At 40.7% G+C, this 25,494-nt stretch overlaps 1 protein-coding gene across 1 annotated transcript; it reads left to right on the forward strand.

Moving 5' to 3' along the window:
- Positions 1–630: 630 nt before the first annotated feature.
- Positions 631–21,666, forward strand: npdc1a (neural proliferation, differentiation and control, 1a). Its single transcript, XM_023403432.2, has 9 exons — positions 631–943; positions 11,171–11,320; positions 18,258–18,353; positions 18,640–18,873; positions 19,289–19,355; positions 19,851–19,941; positions 20,082–20,161; positions 20,316–20,415; positions 20,517–21,666. The coding sequence occupies exons 1-9, from the start codon at positions 835–837 to the stop codon at positions 20,586–20,588; spliced, it is 999 nt and encodes a 332-aa protein (XP_023259200.1). The 5' UTR covers positions 631–834; the 3' UTR covers positions 20,589–21,666.
- The last annotated feature ends 3,828 nt before the right edge of the window (positions 21,667–25,494 follow it).

The raw sequence follows: 25,494 nt of genomic DNA on the forward strand, positions 1-25,494 counted from the left end.
CACCAACACTAGTATAAGATGATCAGTTTGTATCAACACATGCCCCCCTCTCTGGTAGTGGTTAAACCACGTACCCAAGCGCATCCAATTACTTAAACCGGGTTTTCAACGTCATCGCGCTCCACGTAATTCCTGCGTAGTGCCCTGTCTCCCAGTAAACTGCTGCCTTCAGGAGCGGTGGGGAAAAACTTTCATTACGGTGAAAGACATTTTAAAAAATGAATGCGAATGTGGAAATTTCCACCGGTGTTTTATTTGTCAAGGTGGGGGAGTGGAGACTGTATATCAAAATCTGAAGTTCAAAATGAATATTCCACTGCATATTTTAAGTAGGCTAATCACACTATATTGCTGACATTCATTTTTACTCTAACATTTATATGTTTGTCTTCAATAGAAAACTAAAACATTTTCACCAAAACAACATTCAGAAAACAAAACAATAAAACAGCTTGCAATTGTATATTACTGTCATTCATGGACAAATTTTGATACATCAGGGCTCTATATACACTGATATTTTTTTAGGAGTTTACGAGGAGACCGTGAAGGTAGCAAGTCAAACACGCACACATACAGGAGCACACACGCCCCCTCCCTCCCTGCTTGAAGCTCCGCTATCTTTAGCACTGCCACGGATTACAGTGCGCAGTGTGTGGACAGACTGCTCCCCCGTGTAACCTGCTCGGCTTATCACTGTGTGTTTGTCGCGCTGAAGCTTTTCGCCCGCATCAAAAAACGAACACAAATAAAGACGTAAAACAAAAGCGATGGGGGAATGACAACAACCCTCGTCCCCGCCTGCGGTTCTCCGTCCCCGAGAAGACCCCAAGGATGCTGCTACTCTCCAGCCCGCGGAGCGGACGCCAGCGCCGGGCCTCGCTACTGCTGCTGTTCGCCGCGGTCCTGCTCTGTGTTGTCTCTGTAGGTGCTGGCCTCCCAGGTAAATACACATCACACTAACACGCACACTAACACCAGCACCAGCACCAGACAAACCAATTATCCTCGATACCATAAGCTCATTTTCAAATAACCCGGGACTGTCTGTCTCATCAGTAAGGCATCTTTAACAAATGGTGAGCAGGTGTCAAACAGAAAGGCAGGGACTTTCTATCTCAAGAGCAAAGACACGACTGTTTTTATGTGTTTGTTATAAAGATAGCTGTTTTGGACAGGTTAAACAAGAAAGCAGGCCTATGCCTTTAAGCGGGTGAGAAGGGCACTAGGCAAAGACAATGGTGAAAGCAAAATAAATTCCTTCCTTGATAGGTGTCTCAGTGCATTTCCTCCTATTCACTGCTTTTAAAAAAGCTCACACATATTTATTTTGACAATATTACACTGATCTAACGCAACTGAAATGGAGAGGGAATCTGTATTTTTTTCATAATTTGGTCACTGATCCAGTCTTACTTTGATAAATGATGATTCACCATAAATTAGAAAAATGGCATCTGCCTGTTACAGTGAAGTTACTAAGAGTCACATTTTAAAAACAACACCGCTTGAATAATTAATCTGAGCCACACAATTCAGATATTGGAAAAAGCAGTAGTGCAAGCAACTGTTTATACCTTTATATATTTAAACTGTAACATTTACATAAGCTGTAACTGAACAATGCTGAAAACAGGAAATTGTTAATTCACATTTTTCTCAATTAAGTAACTTGTTAATCTGGAAACTGGAAATTGGTTTGAGTCTGATTATGATTATGAGTATGTGTGTGTGTTTGTGTGATGGGTCTCCTCACAGTGATGTTTGCTGCTGATGTTTGCAGGGGAGATCACCTGTGTCTCAGTTTTTAACACAGAAACCCTGTGGGAGAACCAACAGATGGACTATCACATGTAATCTTTAGCCTTTATCTGGGAGAGAGAGAGAGAGAGAGACCCACAGACATGCTGCACACACACTGAACATTTGCTGCTTTGGTCTGGTCACAGATTTGTATGAATTTATAGTTGTTCATATATTTTTTCCACTAAAACCCATCCATGCAGTCATCCAGCAGCTCGCTCCATCCCACTGAAGTCTGTGATTGAAATCAAAAGGGTGTGTAGCTTCATTGTTGCTCATACACAACAAAGAGGATGGAGGCTGTGACGCTGTTTTTTCCCCCAATAGGGTAAATTTGAAAAGTCCAGTGGTTTTTCCCCTCTCATCATCCTCAGATCAAAAATCTACCAATGCAAATGGCATTATTTTCTCTCTCAAGTGCTGAAGAAACAAAGTGAGAGTAGGAAGAAGACGTATTAGCTGACGCAGAAAAGTTTTCCAGTGTCAGAAAAAAATCATCATCTTGTACAAGCTGGAGACAAGACGAAGCTGTCAGTACGCTGTAGTCTGTGACGTGCCTCTTGTTTTACATGGTCAGAAAAAAGTAACGTTTGTCGTAGTCGTAGGCTTTTGCCAGCGTGATGGGGGTTGTGAGTTCGACACGACACCTGTTACACTTGAATGCAGCTTGTCCATAGCAGCGTGTGACAGTATTGTCAGTATGTGGGCTATTGTTTTGTGTATGTTGAGTTGAAATCACAAGACGAGGCGGAATAACACTTTCTTTAAACTTTTTTTTTTCAAGCCAGTGTGAAATGAGAGGGATTTACAGCACTGTTGCATAATGTAGCTGTACAGCAGTGTTAGCGGGATCATATCTACGCCACCGCACTTTAAGGGACTTTTATTAAAGACCATTAATTATATTGGAGGCGTCTACAGAACCTCAAAAAGCACATCCAGTAATGCAGTGAGTCAGCTCTCAGGGTGATACTGCTGGAGTGTGACAACAGCATGAAGTGCATAGCAATCAGGTGTTTGATTCAGCAAACATCGACACATCACCATGTGTGAATATGCCAGAAAGCTTTCACAGAACATTGGGTTCTTGGGATGGAAGTAATCCAAAATCTCCAAAACCCAATTAATTACATAAACTATGTCTAGTCTGCTGGCCAAGATACAAAATAATTATCTTAGCATGCAGAATTTGTTGTATAATTCAGGTTCAGCGGGGGTATTTTGAATTAGTAGCAAAAGAAAAGACACTTTTTTTTCCACTAGAAAATCAAATTATTTGCATGTTCTTGCTTTTTCTAATTTTAGCATTTCTCTGTAGACACATCATCTTCACTTCTCAATATTCTAATTCAGCCTGATCATTGTCGTGCTGCCACGTTTAAATGCCAGGTTTGTCATTCACCAAGCAACACATGGAATTGGTGTCATTATTATTCAGAGAGCAGCTGCCTCCGGCCTTTTCTTCCACCAGGATTAAACTTTAACGATTCATATCTTCAGTGTCACGCTCTGTCTCTCTTTTCACACGCACACATGGCGACTGGCCTTAGTGTTTTTCAGTCACCTCTTTTTTTTTTCTAATTTTTTTGTTATCTGCGTTGTATAGTGGGGATAAAGAGCAGAAAAACTCAGGTGGAACGACACCTGCACACTGCCAGGGGACAAACACACCACTAACTCAATGACCAAGTTCATACGTAATGATTCCTACCCTCATGTGACTGGAGATTAAGTTTTGTTTGCATATTTTAGCGAGCAATTAAAAGAGTGTATGAGACAGATTTTATTTTCCTTTGGGGTTAAAGAAGAAAATTTGATTCCTTTAAACTAATGAGAGCCATCAGATTGAAGTGGGTTTGAACTCAGCTCTGTCCAGACCTGTCATTAATAATAATACCACCTCTAAAAGCCTTTGATGCAAAATCACTAAATCTCTGTTGGTTGAACAGTTGATAAGCTGCACCAGACATCAGGAAACACATGTAGTGACAATGTGGCTGGAATGAGGAACAAGGCGGTGTTTATCTAAAGATCTAAAAGGACTTCTTTTTTTCGAAAACAGTAGACAGTGACGCAAATGATCGTCAATAATACTCAGCCAAATTAATATACTGTACATGTCCACATCCATATACATATCTTTATTTGTTTTTTACCTTATTTTTGATATGTATTATACGTGAACTCAGTGCCTCCGGGAAGTCATTTAGAAAATGCAGTTGAAAACTAACAAGTGGTCTGGTTTGAAATGGACTTGTGATATTGCCTGTGTGGTCTTTGAGGGGGGGAAACCAGTGTTTCACGAGCGAGAGAGAGGAAAAATTACCACCCAGTTATATGGTGGTAACCATCATACTGAAATTATCTAACAGCCAGGAAAGACGTATTGATTCACCCCATTGTGGTCACTGTTGTCTCAACTTGGAGGTCTGACAAAAAAAAAAAGAAAAAAAAAAGGTGGTCAGCCAAGGCTTTGCTGTGGTCGCTGCTCTTAGCCCAATATTTGGCTTCTTCATGTGAGAGCACACTGTCGGCAACCAGACCTCCAGGAAACTGGAGGGTCACAATTGACTAATCAACTTACAGATTGCTAACAGATATTTGATCAAATCAGAGTCATCACAGTTTTAGCTTGAATGAACACGATGCCCCTTCAGTATTAGTTTAACCATAACCTGTTGTAACCAGCGCTTTTTTTTTTTATCGAGCCCCATTTTGTGATGAAAACAGCCCAATTTGCTGTGTCAGCCGTTTTGCATGCCCAGGTTTGCATTTGTGTGTAGCCACATCCTTACCAAGAATGGCAGCGTCTTTGTTACACCAATGACACTTGTTCCTTCGTGCTCATACCAAGAATTATGTCTGAAATCTAGTACAACGTTTTGAGGTAAATGTGAGCCAAAGTAGTCCAATCAATCTGGCAAAATATATGTTCCATTTCAAGAAATACCCAGTCCCTGAATCAGCTCTGAAAGAAAAACTGAAGTGTTGCACCACACTGCTCTAACATCTGAATCAGCCGAAGACCAACAAACATGATGACCCTGAAAAAGACAATGAAAAAAAGACTAAATGAAGCAGCTTCTATTTGCCACCTACATGTTGCCATTGTATAAATCCCTCTAACCTTTGTTCTGTTTGCTGCGGGGTGTGCTGCTCTGCTCCACTCCACTCTAATTATAATGACACAGTAATTATCCCTTGTGTAATGTGTTAGACTCGCCATTGTCTGACATGACAGAAGTTACTGCAACAGAAAAGACAAATGACAGACGCAGGGAGAGATAAGGCAGAAGAGACACGGCAGCAGCATGAGAGGAGACAAACAAAAACTCTACCCGGGAAGAAATTCTTTGACATTTTTTTGATTTGCTTCCTCCTCACCTTTATCTCTATTTAGTCACGCAACTACTAGTATATTTTCTGCCTCAGCATTATGATGTCTGTGTGTGTGTGTGTGTGTGTGAGTGTGTGTGTGTAGGTGTGTTAAACAGGTGCTAAGTCATGCCCCATTTTCCACCAACTGTGGGAAAAAACTTTTTTTCTTTTTTTACATGTAGGAGTCATTGCATCAGAACTTTAACACCTGTTACCTGTAACTGACAAGACAGTTTCCACAGAATTAAACGTCTAAATTAGACTCATGGCTTTCTGACACAGGGTTCTGAGAACTGAAAGCAATCTAGGTTGATGTTGCAGCTGTTTCCGCTACGTTGTTAAAGACAGAGCTGACTGAACAATTCTCTATCTATTTTTGACAGTTGACTTTGAAACCGATGCCTTGCTTCCATTTGTCAGTGTAAAGCCCGGCGTGAAAGCCAGAAGTGGTTTCAATGCCGGGGCTACACAGAGCCAATTCGGGGTTTGTCAATTCTTAAAATCCCAAGATCGATCTTTGCATTTGAGCCTTTTCTGAGTAAACTTGATGACCGATGCCTTACAAATAAAATCCTCTATCCTCTAAGAACCTGTTTTTTAGATTAAATAAGCACACAGGATTTTTTTCATTTTTGTCCAATACATTAAAAGAGATAGCTGTAAAATCAAGGCACTTCATCACGTTGATACCAAAATTGATTAAAAAAAACAGCTACAGGTTCATAGTTTTTATATGAAAGCTTCGAAAGCTTTTCAGCAGCATTTCCACCTTGATGATGAATGACCAGAAGCCAAAAAGGATAGCTACCACTGAATAAACACCAAACAGTAAAACAAGAAAATCTCAGACAATGAGAAATTCATATTGCCACATGGTTTACATGGTATATCATCATATGGCCTAATCCTAATTCCCAGAATACAATAGCAGTGTTTGTCATATGATGCCAGTGAAAACAAAGCTTTAGAAACAGGCTGCTTGGTGTTTGTTTGACTTTATCATGAGGCATGGTGGATAAACAGGAACATAGCAGCATGGCTACACAAAAAGTCACACAAATGTACACACACAGGGGACCGCATACACACTCTTTATCCATGTGGAAATGAACACTGGTTGCGTATCAAGTGAAGAGCGCCACTTGATTTGGAGTGTTTGGCTTACTTCCTCTCTCCTATCAGAGGGTCAGGAAACGCACACAATGGGAGTGTATGACCCTCCTGGCCTTCCCATTTCCTACCTCCCCTCTAAACATCTCTCTCACATACACTAACGCACGCACGCACACACACACACACAATTACGGAGTGGGTGACATTTGTTGCATTATATCTGTAGAGCGTCTTGAAGCAGCACAGGTTAACGGTGACATGAAACTGTGCACTTGCTTGCGAATGCTTAAGTGTGTGTGCCTGTGCCTGTGAGTGTGGGTGTTTACCAGGCTGTGTGAGAATGCCTGTGTTTGCCTCTCTGTTCTCCCTGGCACAGCTGCTGCTGAGCACACAGCCTGGTAACAGCAGCAGCAGATGGTGAGGAAAGTCATTTTTCACTCGTTCCAAGGAGTACTTTCTGAATCCCTGAGTTGCATTATAATTTTTTACACCTCTACTGCCTTCACCGATACCAAACACCCTGATATACTGCAGTAGCGTGTCTGTCTTCTTCTGCCTCCATCTCCCTGTCTGTCTCTTGTTTTCTATGTCTCTTCCTCTGTCTCCTTGATTGAGCTGTCTAATTAGCGACAGCACTGTGTGGGAGGCATGTTGATGCAAGGCCACGTCCTATGGCGACTTCGCATTCACTTCTCTGGCTCCTTTGTTATGCCGCTAAATAGAATTCAGCTGCTTTGTCATATGATCATCATGATGAGTATCTTTCATTGGTTCATCCGTGTTTAGAAAAAGTGCTATTATGTAAGTTTGCTAAAATTATTTTATTTTATAAAGTTATTGCAGTGCAAGAAAAAGATTTTCGCAACAACAGCTGGTGAACGGTAATGAATACAGCTTTTATTTGACTACAGCTCGTCCCCGATTGTCACACCCGTTTTGCTTTTTCATACCATCTTTTTCTCACTGCTCCACACTTTTATAATGAAGCACACATACACTGGGTTCGTGTTTGTGTATGTATGGCTGCTAGTGTGTGAGGAGAATAATTATCTTCATTCATGTGACTGCAATAGGTTCCACCACATTAACTTCCCACGTGATGAATAACAGATGAAGTGCTGACCAGAGGTGTTGAGATTCGAGCTGCATTGTTAGAATCAAGAGTGCATTGCAGATATTTTAGAAAATAGAACACACCCTGATATTTCCCTTTCATAACAGGGATTAAATGTCTCGTTTTGTCTTAGACGACAGCGACTCCTTAATCTGGAAGGAAAAGCAATTGTTAAATTGTATGTCTTTGTTTGTGCACGATGATATTTAGGGGTCAGGACAAATACAGTGAGTGATTCAGCAATGCAAAGAGACTCTCTGGCAGTGCATTTCTAATACAATTGCATGATGGTGTTGATGATCACTGGATGGCTGACATTTAAACGATAGCACACGTGAATGTACTGTTGTGTGTGTGTATTTTTAAATTTTTTTTTTAAAGTCTAAGAAGCTTTTGTTCATCTCATTTGTCCATAAATTTCAGTGAAACCAAAAACACCTTGTGAGTCAGCGAATAAATACATGACTATTCCCTGTTTCCATACAAAAAAATTATTTCAAAAGATTGACCCTGACAAGGAGCTAGTTTGGTCTTGAAACTCTTTCCTGTAATGAATATAAGTATGAAACATTAAAGGAGCTATTTTTTATGTTTTGCTATTGCTATGTAGCCAACGTTGGCATTAACAGCTGTTTAGAAACATTGCTAGTTCAACTATCAAACTTCATTCCTTTATGCACCAAGAACTGTCTCCAGCGGTGGAAAGCAACGTGAATGTTCACTCTTGTATCTCTCACGTCCAGCAGTTTGAAATAGGTCGGTTAGGGTCAAAATTTTGGACTCAGCATCAAGACAAAATAGATGTGCATGTGTTTTTACATTTTCATTGTGGCTTACCCTCACGATGAGGTAAGGTCATGGAGTTTGAGACAGGAATGGGTGGCTCTATCTGTGACATAAGTGCGGTCATCTGGAGCTGACCTTCGCTTAAACAGCCCTTGCTCCTGAGACAGTTACAGAATCAAAGAGTCATGAAAAATGGACGATGGAATGATTTGACATCAGGTCTCATGATTCAGGTGATACTGGCAGGATCCTGTGTCTTGAGCCTTGGCTTGGTGTTATTAGAGCTGGCCGGGATTATAGGCTCTTGCTCTGCCCCTCACTGAGATGATTTACAGAAAGAGGGACACTACAACAGCTGACATTTACAAAAAATGAATAAAAAAAAATAAAAAAATGAAGACATATATTGAATGTGAATGAATGAAGTCTCGCATTGCACATGCCCACAGACGTGTGCTAGAGAATTAATACCACTGACACAAACTGCACACACCCATATTAAAATACCACAAGGACAGAACAAGCTATTTCTAGCGACAGTTTTTTTTTTCCTCTCTGATGTTACAGGAAATCAATAAGAACATGTGAAAAGATCAGACAAAGGTTTGAGATCTGGAGGGAAATGAGAGGCAACGCACGTGGCAGGTAAAAATAGAAGCCACGACAGCTGAAGGAGGAAACCGAGAAATAATAATTGAGAACGTTACAGTCACAGGGATGTTGATTAACTTAACAGGGCCGAACAGGTGGGGCAGCGATTAAACTTACAGGTGACAGAGTTATTGGTAGACCGTGGGAGCAGAGGTGGAGCGTGACAATAAAGAAGGAGCTGCGATCGAAGGCGCTCAGGGAGTTGTCCACCTTCATGTTAGTTTTGTGGCACGAATTAAAACATTTGCTTTTTTACCCACAGACACAACAGTGAGTACACCATTTGCTCACAGCCACAGATGTTTCACAGAAATTAGAAAAACTCATGATTTCCCCTCTCCTGCCCCCCCCCCCGTCTTCTTTGACTCAAACAGACAGAAAAACAAAGCGTCTCAGATTACACATGCGTCACTCCCTGAGGCATCAGACCAGCCAGTGACATAAGATGTCGATGTGTGTGTCCATCTCCCTGTGGTGTAGTTGTGATGTGTAGATTTGTTGAACTGTTTGTGGGTTTGCGTGTGTGTGTGTGTGTGTGTGTGTGTGTGTGTGTGTGTGTGTGTGTGTGTGTCCTAGTATTTGTTTTGTCATCGGTGGTGTTTGCACACTTTTGATGTTAAACGTTTGAGATTTCCACAACGTTTTTTGTTGTTGATACATTTGTTTTTTTTACTTTAACTGTGGTTTTAGTATTTCTGGTAGGGAAGGTTTCACAAAAGCTTAGAACAGGTGTTTTTACCTTTATTGCAACAAGGATTGTGTAATAAAAAAATGAAACTGTTTAATTGAAAATGGGGCTGTTATATAAAGAAACATATGACCTTGAACAACAAAAATCTAAAGATACATCAGAAACTAACCCAAAAACAAAATCTGCGTGTGGGAGAGACAAAGGGAGGAGGCTGTGGATTTAGTCAAATTAGCCAATAACAAGTTCGACAAAGCAGCAGTAACATATGTGGACGCCATACAACTCCATACAACAACTATGTTGAGTTATGAGCAAATTATATATTTTAGTTTATTACAAATTTTAAATCACAAAAATGGGGATAAAAATGTATTGATGGATGGATAATAAACATGCATATGTATGTGTGAACAGACACGAAAAGCAAGTGCCTATAGCTGCATTTCATCTCACCAACACTTCCTCTCCTTCGATAACTCACATCTTTCCTGATATTAGAGGCCTTGTTGCCATGGAGGTCATTGAGATTTCTCCTATAGCGTTCTACGTCATGTGTACTTCTCCCCTCTTATGCAGCCATTGAAAAAAATGGCCGGAGTAATGACTGCAGTCTGTTGCAAAACACAAAGAAAATAAGGTTGTTTTTTTTTTTTGTCTAAATTTAATTTTGTAGAATCTAACGCTGAATTGTTTTTAACGCAATGACCAATTCTGTAGATCAATCTAAGACATTAAATCTCTGTCTTTACAACACTGATCTGTCACCTGTAGACTCCAACAATGCTCACAATGGTGACCTATTATCCCTCACAAATACTGTGTTCATCCACTCTCTTCCTGTCTATCATCACCCACCGTGCTGTTCTCCTTTAGCTGACCCGCTGTGCTGCACCCCAGCTGCCTTATCTGCTCTAGTGGCGTCCGCCGTGCTCTACCAGCCCTCTGCTACCAAACAGACCTGCTGTGACCCACTTCTTTCTTTGTGGTGTATCTCACGCTGTGTGGGCGTGTGTATATTTCTTGATAGAGTGTCTGGCCTCCATTTTTGTGCTAAAGTGGCAGTAATCAGGTCAAGGGATTATCTCACCTGATGGCGGGCAGATCTGTGAGCAGCTGTCGCTCACTCTTTACTTTGGTTTAACCTGACCTGTATTGCCAAACAGGTGGGGCTCACCACATTGCAAAATGCAGAACATTATTCAAAATGTACTTTTCTTACTGCCTAAACACTCGTCATATCCGACAAAACTTGCCTATGTGGAAGGCTTGATAAGGTCACAGCAAAAGCTAAATATCTTCAAAAACTGTGATGTAACTGTGCAGACGTTTTCTTTCTGAATGGAGCTGAAGAGCTGACACATCCACTAATGAAAGGAGTGACGATCATGAAACTGGAGCATCTCTTACTCTGAACATTTGTATAGTACTTCATTCCTCACAAAGATTGTCATTTAACTGTCTCAAAATAATGGTAAGGATGACAAACTTTATTTATAAAGCTCCTTTCATAACATATGATGCATTTCAAAATGCTTTACAAGAAAAGGTATTAGCACTGTTTCTGTTTGGCAGCAGTGTGGCTGGGATACTAATACAACTGTTGATGTCACGCTCTCTCACCAACCCACCCCCAGCTGGCAGTAAATGCCCCCACCATATAGACTGTGCCAAAGAGGGACGCCACTTCTGCATGCCTGGCTCCTCCCACTGTGGCCCCTGCATGTCGCCGCTGCACGAGAACGAGGAGGGACGCTGTGTGGAGAGGAGGAGGCACCATCAGCACGGTATGAATAAAAAGATCTTCACTTCACACACAAACACACTCATACTGTTTGACTCTGCATTCACTGTACACACAAGCTCCCGCTCTTTCATTTGAGCACATGGAATTGAGCTGATACGCTCGGTAAATCATTCATTGTATGAACTTTATTTACTCACAAACAACTCGACATGTTAAGCTCAGGTAATTTTACATGAGATTAATGGAAGGACGTCCAGCACCCTGCAGGCTTCACAAAGAAATAGAAGAGGAATGAGAATATGTTGACTTCTTTCTTTTTTCTTTCACATCAGTGAATTTTGAGCATCTTTGATTTAGTTTGGTCTTGATTACTGACAACATTCATATACATATATGTTTATAAAATACAATACATCAGACTGTCAGGGAGGGATCGAACACACCTTAATACACGCATTGCTTCTAATGGAACTGGAGGTGAAATGATGAGTTTATTAATCAGTTAGTTGGGTAATCTATTAATTGTTTTAGTTCATGTTCAAGTTAGTTCTTGAGCAAAAATGTAAAATATTCTGTGGTTCCAGCTTCTCGGATTTATTTCTGCCTAAATTGAATATCTTTGGGTTTTGGACAGGTAATCTCACAAAACAAAGATTGAAGATCGAAGGTGCCTCTTTGTGCTAAAGGAAATTCTAATGGGCATTTTGCACTTCACAAAACATTTAATAAAGAAAATATTTATTGCAAACACACACTGGTAGACTTCATGACGAGTGTGTTTGCTGAATGAAAAGATTAAGCTTGTCGAGAGCAAATTGAAGACTAATGAGTAACGTGGTTATGCTCATTCTGGTTGCAGCCTCAGCTCCAGTTAAATGACAGCTGAAACGACTGCGTCTCTCCGGTTGTAATTGAGTTATTAGTGTGCACGTAAAAGCACTGACTGACTGTCATTCTTTCTCTGTTCCTATCCTTACGTCTTCACCCCACATTCGTTCTTTGACACAGCCTCTTTTCTCTTATTTGACGTCTGTATCCTGTTGCCCACATCTCTTCCCCTCTCCACCCTTTTCTCTCTATTGCCTTTTGATTCTGTTCTCTCCCTCTCCTCCTCTATCAGCCTTAGCTTCATGTCTTTATTCCCTCTCCCTCTTTCAGTATCTCATGTCTCTCGTTCTTTTTTTTTTTTGTTCACTTCTCTTCTCTCTACAACCTTGTTGTGGTCCTTTGCTCTGCCTCCTTGTCTCCCATCATGGTGCAGTCTGATCCTCTGTTTTTTAATCTGCCCCTGCTCCTGCTGTGTCTACACACACACAGACACACACACACACACACACACACACACACACGCACGCACCGCCCCCGCACACTGCTAGCTTTAATCACTTAGATGACATGTATCTCTCTCTCTCTCTCTTTCTCTCTCGTTCGTCCTTCATCTCCATCACCGAGTCACATGCCACTCAGTGAAAGAGCCAAGCTGCGAAAATAGATCTTATTTGTCCGATTTCCACGGCGTGGCATCACACTGCTGGCACGCACACCGTGTTTCAAGAAGGCGCTCCAGCAATTAGAGAGAGAGAGAGAGAGAGAGATTGAAACATCTTGTGTACATTTGAGTGTACTGGCTTGCCTCCGCACAAATGTGTGTGTGTGTGTGTGTATTTATGTCTGTTGGTGGGCAGGTGCATGTTCTCTGCAGGATTAATAATTCAGATGGGTCTGCGGCAGGAGAGGGTACAGTACAAACTTGGCTCAAATTATTGGCAACAGCAGCAGAGAGCGAAGTAAACATGAGAAGGAGACGTGTGTGAGGATGTATCGGAGAGAAAGGTCACATCATGCACAAAATGAGAGGATTTTTTTTTTTTTGTAATACAGTCATATGATAAAAGCCTGGTCAGTTATTAGTATTTGACTTGGGATTGCATTTGTATCTGTGTCTCTGTGCATTTTTCAATATGAAGACATACAACATATGTGATGCTGTTGTGTGTGTGTGTGTGTATGTGTGCGTGCGTGCGTGCGTGCGTGCGTGCGGTGCTGTGAATCCAGCAGATCGTAGGCCTCGGCTAAGCTCCCTAAAGTGGTTACATAAACCCCAGAGAGATCACAGAACACGGTGATCCGCATGGGGGACTGACACTGACAAGCACTCATGCATATACGCACAAAATGCTAAAATGGAATGATTAAATTACTCCACTTTCAGTCCCATAAATGTACCGTGCTTGGTTTGTTTGGTTTGTCATGGGCAGCACACATCAAACACAACGGAGAGGTGCAGTCCGGCTGCTGACTCAGTAGTTTGGCAGCATTACTAACTGCAAATTACACTTCAGAGGAAATATCATGCTGTGTTTCCAGGACTAAACATCCGATTATCTAAAATGTTAGTATGGCTTTTAAAAGCATGAAAAATACACATTTTAAAAACTGAATTTCTGTCCAATGATGCACCTGCATACCAAATAAATGTCAGTTTCTCTCTCCCCCCTCTGTGTTTCACCTACTCACACACACATACACTCATCTTACTAAACCTTTGTTTTGTCAGTAGCCCAGGGCCTTTACCCAGTTGTTCTTCCAATCCAGTTTCTAACTTCAACCTGACAAAAGCACATCTCAGCATCATCAAGCTGACTCACTTGATCTGCAGCACTTTTTTTAACTGATCTGTAGAATAATTACAATAATAATATATTATAATAATAATAATTGCAAGGATGAGAGTGCACAGCAGGTGAACAAGCGAGACAGGCAGCACATTTTATTGTAAGTAGGACCTGCTTGTATTTGACATAGAGGCGTGTACTGCCGTTGGTAAACATACAATATGCCTTGAAGCCATTTCCTTTGTTCAGAAGAGGCACAAACACAGTATGTATCCTTTACTGCGTATGTGTTGAAGTTGTGTTTGTGCTAAAAGCAGAGTTGTCGCCCGGTGTTTTATCTGGACTGTCTCATTCTGTCCTCCTGGACCTCTTTCTCTCTCATGCGCTGCTTATTTACCCTCTTTTGTTTATATTATTTTTTTACATTATGTAATATACAACAGGGCAGTCAACAAAGTGGAAACAACAACAAAAAGGCCAAGACACTCTGACAGCTGTTTGTTACAGGCACATGCAACATGAACAAATATCCTGCGGCAGTTTACTTTGCTGGCATGAGATTAGATCATTAAACTGATGGAGAGCCAAACAACAAGTTGGTTCCTTCACTAACAAGGAAACATAAACGTTGTTTTACAGGCTTTCAGTTATAGAATAAATTGCTAACCAGTCAAACTGCATTTAACCAGTGGAAATGAATAGTGTCATTTCTCAGTGGTGTTTTGTGTAAATTACATATACAGATTTATGGCTGTTGATGTTAATCCCAGCACTTATACAACTTCCTTTATTCCACTTCATAAAACTAATCAGTCAAACGGTTTCAGTGTAACATTTACTGTTGACTGTTTACAGTTACAATGTGTGACTGTTTACAAGTGTAAAACTGTAAAGAGTTTAATCTTGAATAATATATTTTTTGCAATATTAAATGGAATATTTATTATCCTTTATATACTCAAATAAAACCATTGCCATGCTTAGCAATACTTATTTTCATCATAAATATATATATATATATATATATATATATATATATTTGTATATATTTGTTTATTTTAATCATTGTCACCAGATTTTTTTTTATCATATTTTAGAAATTAAGATACAATGTGTTATGTAGTACTTGACACTGGCAACTGACCCAATGTTTAACAGCCTGGAAAAAAAAAGAGTAAAACATTTACAGTATTTTATTGCAGACTTTTTTTTTTTTTTTCCATTGGTAAAGACAGGTGGGACTGTTTATTGAAGGTTAGAACATTGCTGGTCAGATTTCCTGTATTGACTTTAAGCTGGGCATTCAGTTGTGACTAACTTTTTACAGCAGGTGGGAGGGCGACTCGCTGGCAAAATTATGAGCTACGCTACGTTTTCAACTTTAGATGTCATGGGCAAAATAATATTTTAACTGCATGACACTCCCTTATATGAAGACAGACTTACTAATAGAGTACATACGAGTCTGTGTTTAAACTGTGACCTTTCTGGTTCCTTCCCTTTTAACTTAACCACCTGGTCGACCTTTTCCCCCCAAACACTGGAATAGCACATGAATCAGATCTGAACCTAGCAGGCGCCTTTGTGCATTTTGTTATCTGTCCCAAGTCGCCCAAGAGATGTGCTTTCAGAGGATCTGCGAGTGAAGTACCAGTTAGACAGACCTGTAGTCTCTCTGTTGTCTTCTACATATGCCATATATTACATTACCCACTAGAGGGCAGCAGGACACACCAGTATAAATCAATAATCTATGAATAGGGCTGAGGACAGGGTGAAAGTGAGGGGAAGGCTTTAAAAACTCAAAGGAGGGACAGTTTAACAAGGTTTAGTAGTTTGGAAACAAGGAAGAATTTTGTTTTAGCATGAGCAGTTGATTGACGGAACATCAGTCAAACAATAGATTTCTGACTGATCGATCATTTAAGTAGTTTGTCGAGTTCATCTTAACGCTTCTCAAATGCTAGATTTTATTGTATTCCCAATTAAAAAATGTATTATTTTATTATTCTATAACTTTTGGCTGTTGGTTGAGGCCATCAAAATACTAGTTATTAGTTTGGGCTCCGTTAACTTGTGGTGGACACTTGACAATACATCCACTAACCAAATTAAATTAACTCAAAATAATAATCAACAGATTGCACAGTCACTCCTATTTTCTGATCTAATGCCGGATGAAATAAAAGACAATGATCTCCTTTTTTCTTCGTTTTGTTTTGGTCAAGTAATACTGCCTGTTTCAACAAAATTGAATTAAACAGACACAGAGTTTCATCTAAAAGCATTTAGATTCTTCCGAGGTGAGGTTTTCTTTTTGTTCTTTGTCGTTCGAGTTTTTTAACAAGGAGAAAGGAGGGGCAGGGAAGTAGCGTGTGTGCTCCTGCATGTGGTTTCGGGGAGGAAGAAATGTGAATGGTTTTTGAGTGAGAAAAGGGAGCAGCAACAGATGTGTGTGACCCACAATCCCTGTTGAGCTGTTTAGTGTTTGTTTGTTGTACCCAACTGCCCCCTGGGTGCCTCTCAAGAGGTTATGGGTCATTATCAAGCCAGTGACAAAAATCTCTTACACAAGGAGAGGTGTGCGTGCTTAGTCAGTGTGTGACAAACTACACACATACACACAATTGACACTTTTTTTTAGGTGAATCATCAACTTTGGCCTTGTCGGGCTTTCGCTATAAATAAATAAATTCTCCTCTCATCCATTTTCATCCATTTCCCTGCAGATTTTAAAACAACCCACATTTAAAAAATACCACCAATAAATCTCTCATTTTGTTGAGTAACTACAAACTCCTGCCAAGTACTCGGGCACGGTTGGAGCTCTCAGCCACCTGCAAAGTACAGATGGTGCATCCCGCCTCCACAGACACCTGCTATGGAGTGCACTAAATGGCCATTAGTGGAGGGGGGTAAGAAAATAACAAAGCAGGCAGTGAAAGTGCTGGCATTTCATATCATACACATTAGCTCAGCCAGATGGTCAGCCTTCTGGAGTGAAAGTGACAGTGTAATCAGTAAAAGTGATGCTGATGGTGATAATAATTTGTAATAACACATTTGTTTAGATCGATTTACTGGCATCTGCCTTTTTTCTTTTTTTTCACATTGGCACATATGACATCAGTGTCACACAAATCAGCTGTACATATTGGCCCACAATGCTGAACAAATGGTATGATGGTATAAGGCACAATCAAGAACTTTTTCTTTGCAGTTTTTCTACTGCTTTTCTCATGATTCACCAGTTGTAAGAGCGAGTACCTGTATTTTGATATTTGATATATTGCAGGGTGACTTTATAGAGGGAAACAACACTTTGATCACCTCCATTAGCAGCGAGCTATGGGATCTATTGTGAACATAGCAACTCAAGCCCAGAGAGGCAAAGGTCTGGCTGATTGCACCTGCCCCCTGCGGTGGAGCCCCCCCCCCCGGCCACACACACACACTATCGGCCCTGGTCTCCCTGGAGACCGCGACAGTACAGCAGGAATGTGGCTCACTGTCTGGCCTTAAGGGCTGTTAACAACAGTTTAGTATTGTCCCCTTTTTCTTTTACCAGTCCACAAACAAACAAGACACATGGGCACACTCCCTATTCATCACTTCAGAGGCAAGGCCCTGAAAAACACATGTGAAGATTGGGAACAGGCCGGTGTACATGACTAAACCATGCGCATGTGCTATCTGTCTCTCCCTCCCCTAGACACAACACACAACAAGAGTTACACGTCACCTGCAGTCATGAAACTAATTAGATTTTCCAGACATAGAACTGGCAGCAAATTAATCTGCATCTATTTTTGATATTTTAATCGTTTAAGTCATTTTTTTTAAATCAAAAATACCCCAAATTATCTGGCTCCTGTTTCACTGTTGGGAGGATTTTCTGCTTTTCTTTGTCCAGGGTGATCTTAAAATGAATAATACTGGACGTTTTTCAATGTTATCTGATATTTCTAAGACCAAACGATTCATTGAAACAATAATTGGAAGATTAACAAATAGAATACGATCATGAAAAGAAGGATAAGTTTCACCTCCTTCCTTTGAAAGTCAGATTAATTGGCGAAATATCTGTTAATAGAGAAATGTCAGTAGCTGTTTTGCCTTGGTAACTCTGTTTGTGATGTATATGAAGTTGCTGTCAGTGATTTGTATGTTATGTGTATGAATGAAGGTTCTTTGTTTATTGTAAGAAGCCTTTAGTGTCATTGGAAGAGCTGCAGCATTTTATGCATGCCTGATTTCCTGCTGCATTTTTCTTTATTCTTAGCTCTCATACACAGCACAGACTATTAAAGCCAGTTTCATTTGTGTAGAAGCTAATCCTTGAATCTTGTTTGTCTTGTAAAGGGACCCACTACCCTGAACTGGACGAAGAAATCGATTATCTTCAGTCTGTCATCGAAAAACAGGAAGTGTTAGAGATCACACAACCAAAAAGGCCTGGTAAGAACCCAACAATCTATATCTATATAAGCAAGAGACATATCACTTCCTGTTTCAGGTTAAGAGTTGTCTGTTTTACTTCAAGCCATACAACTGCCTTAGTTGTATAGAAATACTCTTCCTACATATTCTGATAATTTGATGATTATCTCCGTCAGATATTGTGTTTGTTTTTTTTTTTGACTTTATGCTAGCCTTTGATTATGACTCTTTCTTTCTTTATGTCATGAATTTCCCCTAGGGGATAAATAAAGTATCTATCTGTCTGTCTTTCTCACTCTCTCAGTTGCCGTAACCTCCCGGACAGATGTTAAAAAAAGCAAGATAAATGCCTCCAAACACAAACAGAAAAGCAACACTCCTCCCTCATCTGAAAGCCTGTCTGCCTTCACCACAGCCCCCGGCCCTACGGTGTCTGCCCCCCCCAACACACCGACTCCACAGCCCAGAGCAACTGGAGTTGAGGGCAGAGCTGGTCCTATAGTGGTTCCAGCTCCCAGGAATGACAGAATTATTGTCAGTGAGTATGACTTCATGCCCTCAACACGGTGACAAGGCAGAATGTAGGCGCCTAGAAGGTTTTACTGCACCGAGAAATGCTGGTACAAGATACTGATATAAATAGATGATGGATACAAATTAAATCTGGGTGTCTTCTGCCTGGATGTTTTCACCAGCAAGATTTCACCGCTTATGTTTTCTAATTGTCCCGAACCGAGCCGTTAATCCTTGACATCCCAGTGTGTTTACTGCTTTTATGTTTCTTATCATTTTACTCGCGATGGCAATAATTATCCATCATGAGCAAATGAATTAAAATATAATTATATTCAGCAGCCATTATAGATTTCTCAGTAGGGTTATCACTCATTATTTTCTCCTTTAACATTCCCTGTTCCCCTTTCTTTTCCTCTGTCTTTTGTATCTTTGTGCAGTCATAATCTCGCTGTGCGTCGCGGTGGGTGCTGTCGGAGTGATCCTGGCAACTGCCTGTTTCATCAAGTAAGTCTGAATACATAAAGTCACAAGCAAAGCAAGAGGAAGCTAGATTTTGTCAATTTTACACAAAACCATTCTTGGTTTGCGTCAGTGATTGTGTGAATCGTGTAATAAACCAGTCAATTAATTAACGCAAATAAATTCTCTTGAACATCTCACAAAAGTACATTTAGTGAATGAAAATGGAAAACCAATGTAAGTTGACATCATGATATTCAAATTGAAGAATGTATCACATTGTTCAAGTCAAATGCCTTTCAGCAGTGACAAATTACACAACAATTTAAGGAAGGAGAGGTTAGCCGTCACCTCTCAAACGTTAATTAATTCAACTGTAAATTTGTTGTTTTACCTGCCAAGTACCTACGCCTAAAGCCTTATTACATTTGCTGTTCATATATCATCATCTGTGAGTTTAAGTTAAAGGATGTTTTAAAAGCAGAAGCGGGAAACCCCTCAGTGTTGCAGGAGACTCAGATTTATGATGCCCCTCCACAGGTTGCAGAAAGAATCACGTCTGACTCAGAAGGTAGACTACCCTGCCTTCAGAGGGGCAGGCGTGTCTGCCTCCCCAGCCACCGGCACTACGGTAAGACCACAGTTCCTCCTCCACCAAACTACTACTGTTAAAATTTGCTTTAGTTTTTCTCTTCTTCCTTTCCAGTAACCACAAGATCAAGACTTCTGTCTTTCAGTGTATCATTGTCACTTCCTCTGTTTCGCACCCAGACAGGAGATAACACTCTGGCCCAAAGCGCTCAAATGTATCACTATCAACATCAAAAACAACAGATGCTCTCAATGGGAAAGTACGTTTCTCTTCCCCTGTTTTTCTTCACTCTTTCTGCAACTCCCCTTCCCCTTTTCTTACCCTTCATGACTGTATGCAGGCTTTTCAACCACATCCTCGGACCCAGTCACCTTTCCCCTCAACTCAAATGTCTTTTTTTACCCCCCTATCAGTCATAAACCTGAACAGAAAGTCCTTGACAACGAGGTCACATCAGATGAGGAAGAAGTAGGAGGAGACTTCACAGTATACGAGTGTCCTGGACTTGCACCGGTGGGTAGACACACACACACACACAAACACCATGCATGCACAAACCTAATCTTTTCCAATGTTTGTTTAATGACTGAAAATCCATTTTCTCTCCTTAACAGACTGGAGAGATGGAAGTCAAGAACCCTCTGTTCGATGACTCGACTCTACATTATCAGGGGAATCTCAAGTGAATGCTGAACACTTTATGCGTGCGCACACACACACACACACACACACACACACACACACACACACACACACACACACACACACGCACGCGCGCAGGCATAGAAGCCATTTCTGTTTAAGGTCTCAGCAGAGGATGTGGTAATAAAATTGATTTTTTTCTTGTAGGCCCTTTCTATATCTGCCCCAGCTCTGCTTTTAATACTACAAATATGTGTTGGGTTCCTTTTTAATTTATTTCTCTCACTGTTTTGGAGCACTCCTGTCTTTTCAAATATGGTTTTCAGAGTCCTTCTACATTTGTCCCTATAGGTGTTTCTGTCCTGTTTAAATGTTAAAGTCTAAGTTAAGCTAATTTTCTGCTCACATTTTCCTTAATTACTGCAGCTGTTTCCAAAGAATGTGATACAATGTCAGACATGTGCACAATACACACACACACACACACACACACACACACACACACACATACATACATACATAAGTTGAAAAACAGGTGCCCTCCCTTGCATTTTGTCATGGCTAGCTAGTGGCTAAACCGCATTCCCAACGGATACCCAGGAAATATTTAAAATCCGATCTCTGTGATACCTCCGTAAAAATAACTCCCTAACACAGCACAGGGTTTAGCATTGAAAATGTTACCAGTGGTGTTGCTAATTTTATGTCTCGTCATATAAGCTGCACATACAGATTTTAAGATTATAGAATATAAATATATATCTGGAAATGAAGTACTCTGATGTCTGTTTGCATGGTTTACTGTACTGTGTTTGAATCATGGCAATGCTTTGATGAGTTACTCTGCCTCCGGTATGTATGCATCCTGTTGATGGAGGAGGAATGTACAGTAAAAGTGACTTCTAAGCACTTGAATGAAATTTTGGAGAAAAACTATACTGATGGATGTGTAGGTGGTAAATATCACTATCTTGTATCGTCCCTCTTTCCTCTCTGTCCTCTTGTCATTCCCAAGTTAACCTCGTGCTGCAAAATGTACATACAAAGTGTGAAAGTGTTCACCTTTTATACATATTTGTACATGCAGACCAAGGAATTAAAACTTTTTACCACATGTGAAAATGACTTTGTTTTGCCTTTTCTTTGTGTGGTTTTCATGGTATGCATCCAATAAATTTTTTGTTGTGGGACATTTATTGCCTTTATTAGTTATTGATACTGGAGAAATGACAAGAAGTATAGTGAAGCTGCCTCGCCCGATTCAAACCAGGGACATTTAAGTAATGGTTCCCCCATAACAATATAATACAGCTGTTTTGTACAATCTGATTAAAAATTACAATAAAACAACAAAGAACGAGAAAAAAAGAGAAAATTGTTCTAACCCACCTAACGCTTATAGCAAAGCAGACAATATGGAGGAACCAGTGATTGCCTTTAAATATAGATTTAGTTTTGTTGCTTCAGCAAGACAAACTGCAGTTCTTTAAACATTTCCACTGTAATGAACTTTGCGAGCAAAGACACTTCCTTCATCTTGCAGTGACATGTGGTGCTGCCTCTGCTGCAACGTGTGACTTTCTGTGTGGTTTTTGGTGACTATCTAACTAGAAGGTACAAATGACTACACTGGGAAAGGGTGTGTGTGGGTGTGTGTGTGGGTGGGTGGGTGACTGTTGGAGGCAGGGGGAGAGAGAACGCTTGCATGTACCCTTAGATGGGTGTTGTATATGTAGTTACATGTCTGCGTGTGTTGGGGAGGGGATAAGTCAGTCTCCTGTCCCCATTGAGCCACATGCCAAGGGCCATTAAAGCCCTTTGTGCCGGTGCACAGTGGAAGGAAGGCAGCCATTGGCCCTCGGATGAAAACCTGAGTGGGTGGAGGGTCTGTGAAGGTGGGTGTCAAAGGCAGGGCCATTAGGAAGAAAATCAAAAAGCCATCAGACTTGTTTGTGGGAGACGATTGTGCTGCTCAACAGGAGGGGCGGTATTTAGATTCCAGTGTTATGACGTTATCAATCAGTAACTTGTGACTGAGATTTGTTCCCATGATGTTTGAGGTTCATTTATCATGTTTCTTTTTTTTTTTTTTAAATGACAATTAAGCAATAAAACAAACTTTTGTTGTGTTCTGGGAGGAGGGTGTTTTAGACTGTAGAGCTATTATTTTATAGGTTCTTAGAATATTAGGCTGCAGTTTTACAGGATTTTCATAAATATATCTTCTAAGAAGTGCCTCTTTTGCAACCACAGGAACCGCTGAATGAAACCATCTCTTCTTGAGGTGACAGTGCAGTTAAACCACTGTGTCATTCTCACAAGTTTATGTATAGACATGAGTAAACCCATACATCCTGAAAGATGTTGGTATGTCAAGTTAAAATGAGAAACAAGAAGAAGAAAATAAAAAATAAAATAAAATACAAATAAAAGTATATAAACGTCCTATATCCTTTAGAGATGAAAGACTTGAGTGAAGCAGGAGTTGGGGGATGTGTGAACAGACATTACAGTTGTAACCATTATTTTCTAGATTCAGGACAGGGTGGTGTCTTTACAACGAAGTCACAGCAGCTTTTACAGAACCGGTTCAGAGCTCATCTGCAACTAGTTTCTTACAGCAGGACCAATCGCCCATGCAATAATTAAGTCAACGCCTCTCAATCACGTACATATATAACACTTATATATATATATATATATATATACACCTACTAGGCTATACATTTACATTAAATGTACACAGTCTACGTTGGTGGTTAGAGAAAGAGCGAAAGAGAAAGAAAAGTACAAAGAAAACTGAAGAGTTGAACGTGCCGAACTGGACGTGCAAATGAAGCCTGACATGTTGGGGTTTGTTAGAGGTAGTTTTCTCTTCACTGGCGTGACTGGTTGTGGTGTGCAGCTCATTCGCTCTGCGTTACCAACAGGATTTCTTTTATCTCAAACTTTCTTCCTTTCCCTGCTTGACTGAACCTGCCCTGCGAGTAGCGAGCAGACCTCTGAGGTGTCTTGGAGAGGCCACTTAAAAAGAACTAAAGACAAGATCTGAGGCATCTGGAGGGGGGGGGGTCAACTAAATCCCTAGATACTCCCCTCACACATCTCCTCCTCACTGTATCAAGCTATTCAACACTGCCCCCCCCCCCCACTCCCTCCCTCCTTTGGACACCCTGAGCTCTGCTGTCCCTTTCTCTCTGAAGCCCTGCCTAAAGTCTACCATCTCTCTTGCTGTCTGTCTTTTGCATGACAATTATACTCCCAAGTCCATGGCCCAGGACAATGCTTGTATAGCTGGGGTTTGATGTCTTTTAAGCTATTGACCAAGCTCTTGTGGTCTCCCCAAGGTTTCCACATCCTGGACTTACGTGGCTTTATATCTGTGATAGCAGAGAGTGTATTGATCTGCTGCTTATAGTAAATGATGAGATGATTTTTAAGGTTCAGAAGAAGAAATTCAGTGCAATGGTGGTTCTCAGTCTGGGAAGGAGACCATGAGATAAACTGGAGGTGTAAAAGAATTATATATTTCTGCCAGACATCTTCATTGTCATATTTTCTGTTTTTTCCATTCCACTTCTTACATTTATATCCAGTTTATGCCTCTAAACCCCCTCTGGTGAGTAATTAAACAGCACAATGTGCAGAAGTGAAAGCCATTATTTAATCTAATTGTCCACCAGTCAGGCACCACTCCATCATAAGAGGCCAGGAAGCAAAAATAATTTAGAGAGCTACAAAAAGGGATGAATATCATGCTCCTTCATTTCAAGCTGGATACCACCCATGCAGAAGATTTTCCTACACAGCTTGATTCTTGCACCTGCAGACAACACCATGGTCCTCAGACCTGTTTTGGACCTTAAGGGCATTTCAGACTGGATACCAAGGTATTCGCCCTCAGTGAACCCCCGGACCTGCAGACCAGAGTGAAACCTGTGTCTGGTGTTTGTTTCAGAGGACAGGAGGGAGGGGACGGGGGGAGGAGGTGGGTGTGGGGCGGAATCAAAGGGTTGAGACTTATTGTTTCAATCTGAAAAGGAGCTAATGGTCGACCATCGCAACTCGGGATCTGAAATCCACGGGGTGCCCCGGGGCCACGTCGTACAATGGCACCCCCTCTCCCTCCCCGCAGTGCGTCTTCCTGCCGCAATCTGCGGCCAACGACTCGCACTGGGGGAGTGCATCTGTACCGGTGAATCGACCATCCAGGCTTTTGAATGGCCACCGATCAAGGGTGAATGGGAGAAGTTCACCTGAATGCTGTTGGTGGTTTTATGATTTAACTGTCAGGTTTTTTTCATTTATTGTATTTCAAGAAATCTAGAATAAAATCAAACAAACAAATAAATAAATAAGCCTAAATTAAAATCAATATGTCCATATCAAGCCTAAACACACCCTGACAGTGGCAGGTTTTAGTGGAACCATGGATCTATTCTGCACAAATATTCATCTTGACAAAGCAGTGTTAAGACTTAAATCTTGCTTAACTTGTTAAACGTGGAAAAACTCTGCTTTATCTGATGTAAAATAAACTAAATGACTCAAATACAAAACATGTGTCATAGGCCTCAGCTTATCTGCCACCATCTTTCATGGGTGTATTGTCTCCCTGTGTATTTCATGATTTCTAAATAGTCATACACCTACATTTCATTCAGACATTAAAAATCTTTTTTTTTTTTTCATGTGTTGCCCAATTCATGAGATGTAAAATATTCTTAAAACCCAAATTAGTCAAGTTAATTTCTTCTATCACAGTTATCAACTCCATTTTATTTATTTCAAATGTAAAGATTAAGACGAAATCGGTGACAGGGATTTTAATATCAAAGCCATCTCCTTAAAGACGGATGATTTAAACAAACCCAGCATTATGATTCATGTATGAGGCGAGCAACTTACAGTATGTATTTACAGCAGCTGTGTGACCCGTGCCCACTTAGC

The sequence above is a fragment of the Seriola lalandi genome, unplaced genomic scaffold (genome assembly GCF_002814215.2).
Source record: "Seriola lalandi dorsalis isolate HSWRI2012SDOR001 ecotype SW California unplaced genomic scaffold, Sedor1 jcf7180002054133, whole genome shotgun sequence".
NCBI lineage: Eukaryota > Metazoa > Chordata > Actinopteri > Carangiformes > Carangidae > Seriola > Seriola lalandi.

Coding starts and splice junctions, on each gene's coding strand:
- npdc1a (XM_023403432.2), top strand. CDS start 835: ATGCTGCTACTCTCCAGCCCGCGGAGCGGACGCCAGCGCCGGGCCTCG. Junction 19,942..20,081: donor CCCCAGCCACCGGCACTACG/GTAAGACCACAG, acceptor TTTCGCACCCAG/ACAGGAGATAACACTCTGGC. Junction 20,162..20,315: donor CAGATGCTCTCAATGGGAAA/GTACGTTTCTCT, acceptor CCCCCCTATCAG/TCATAAACCTGAACAGAAAG.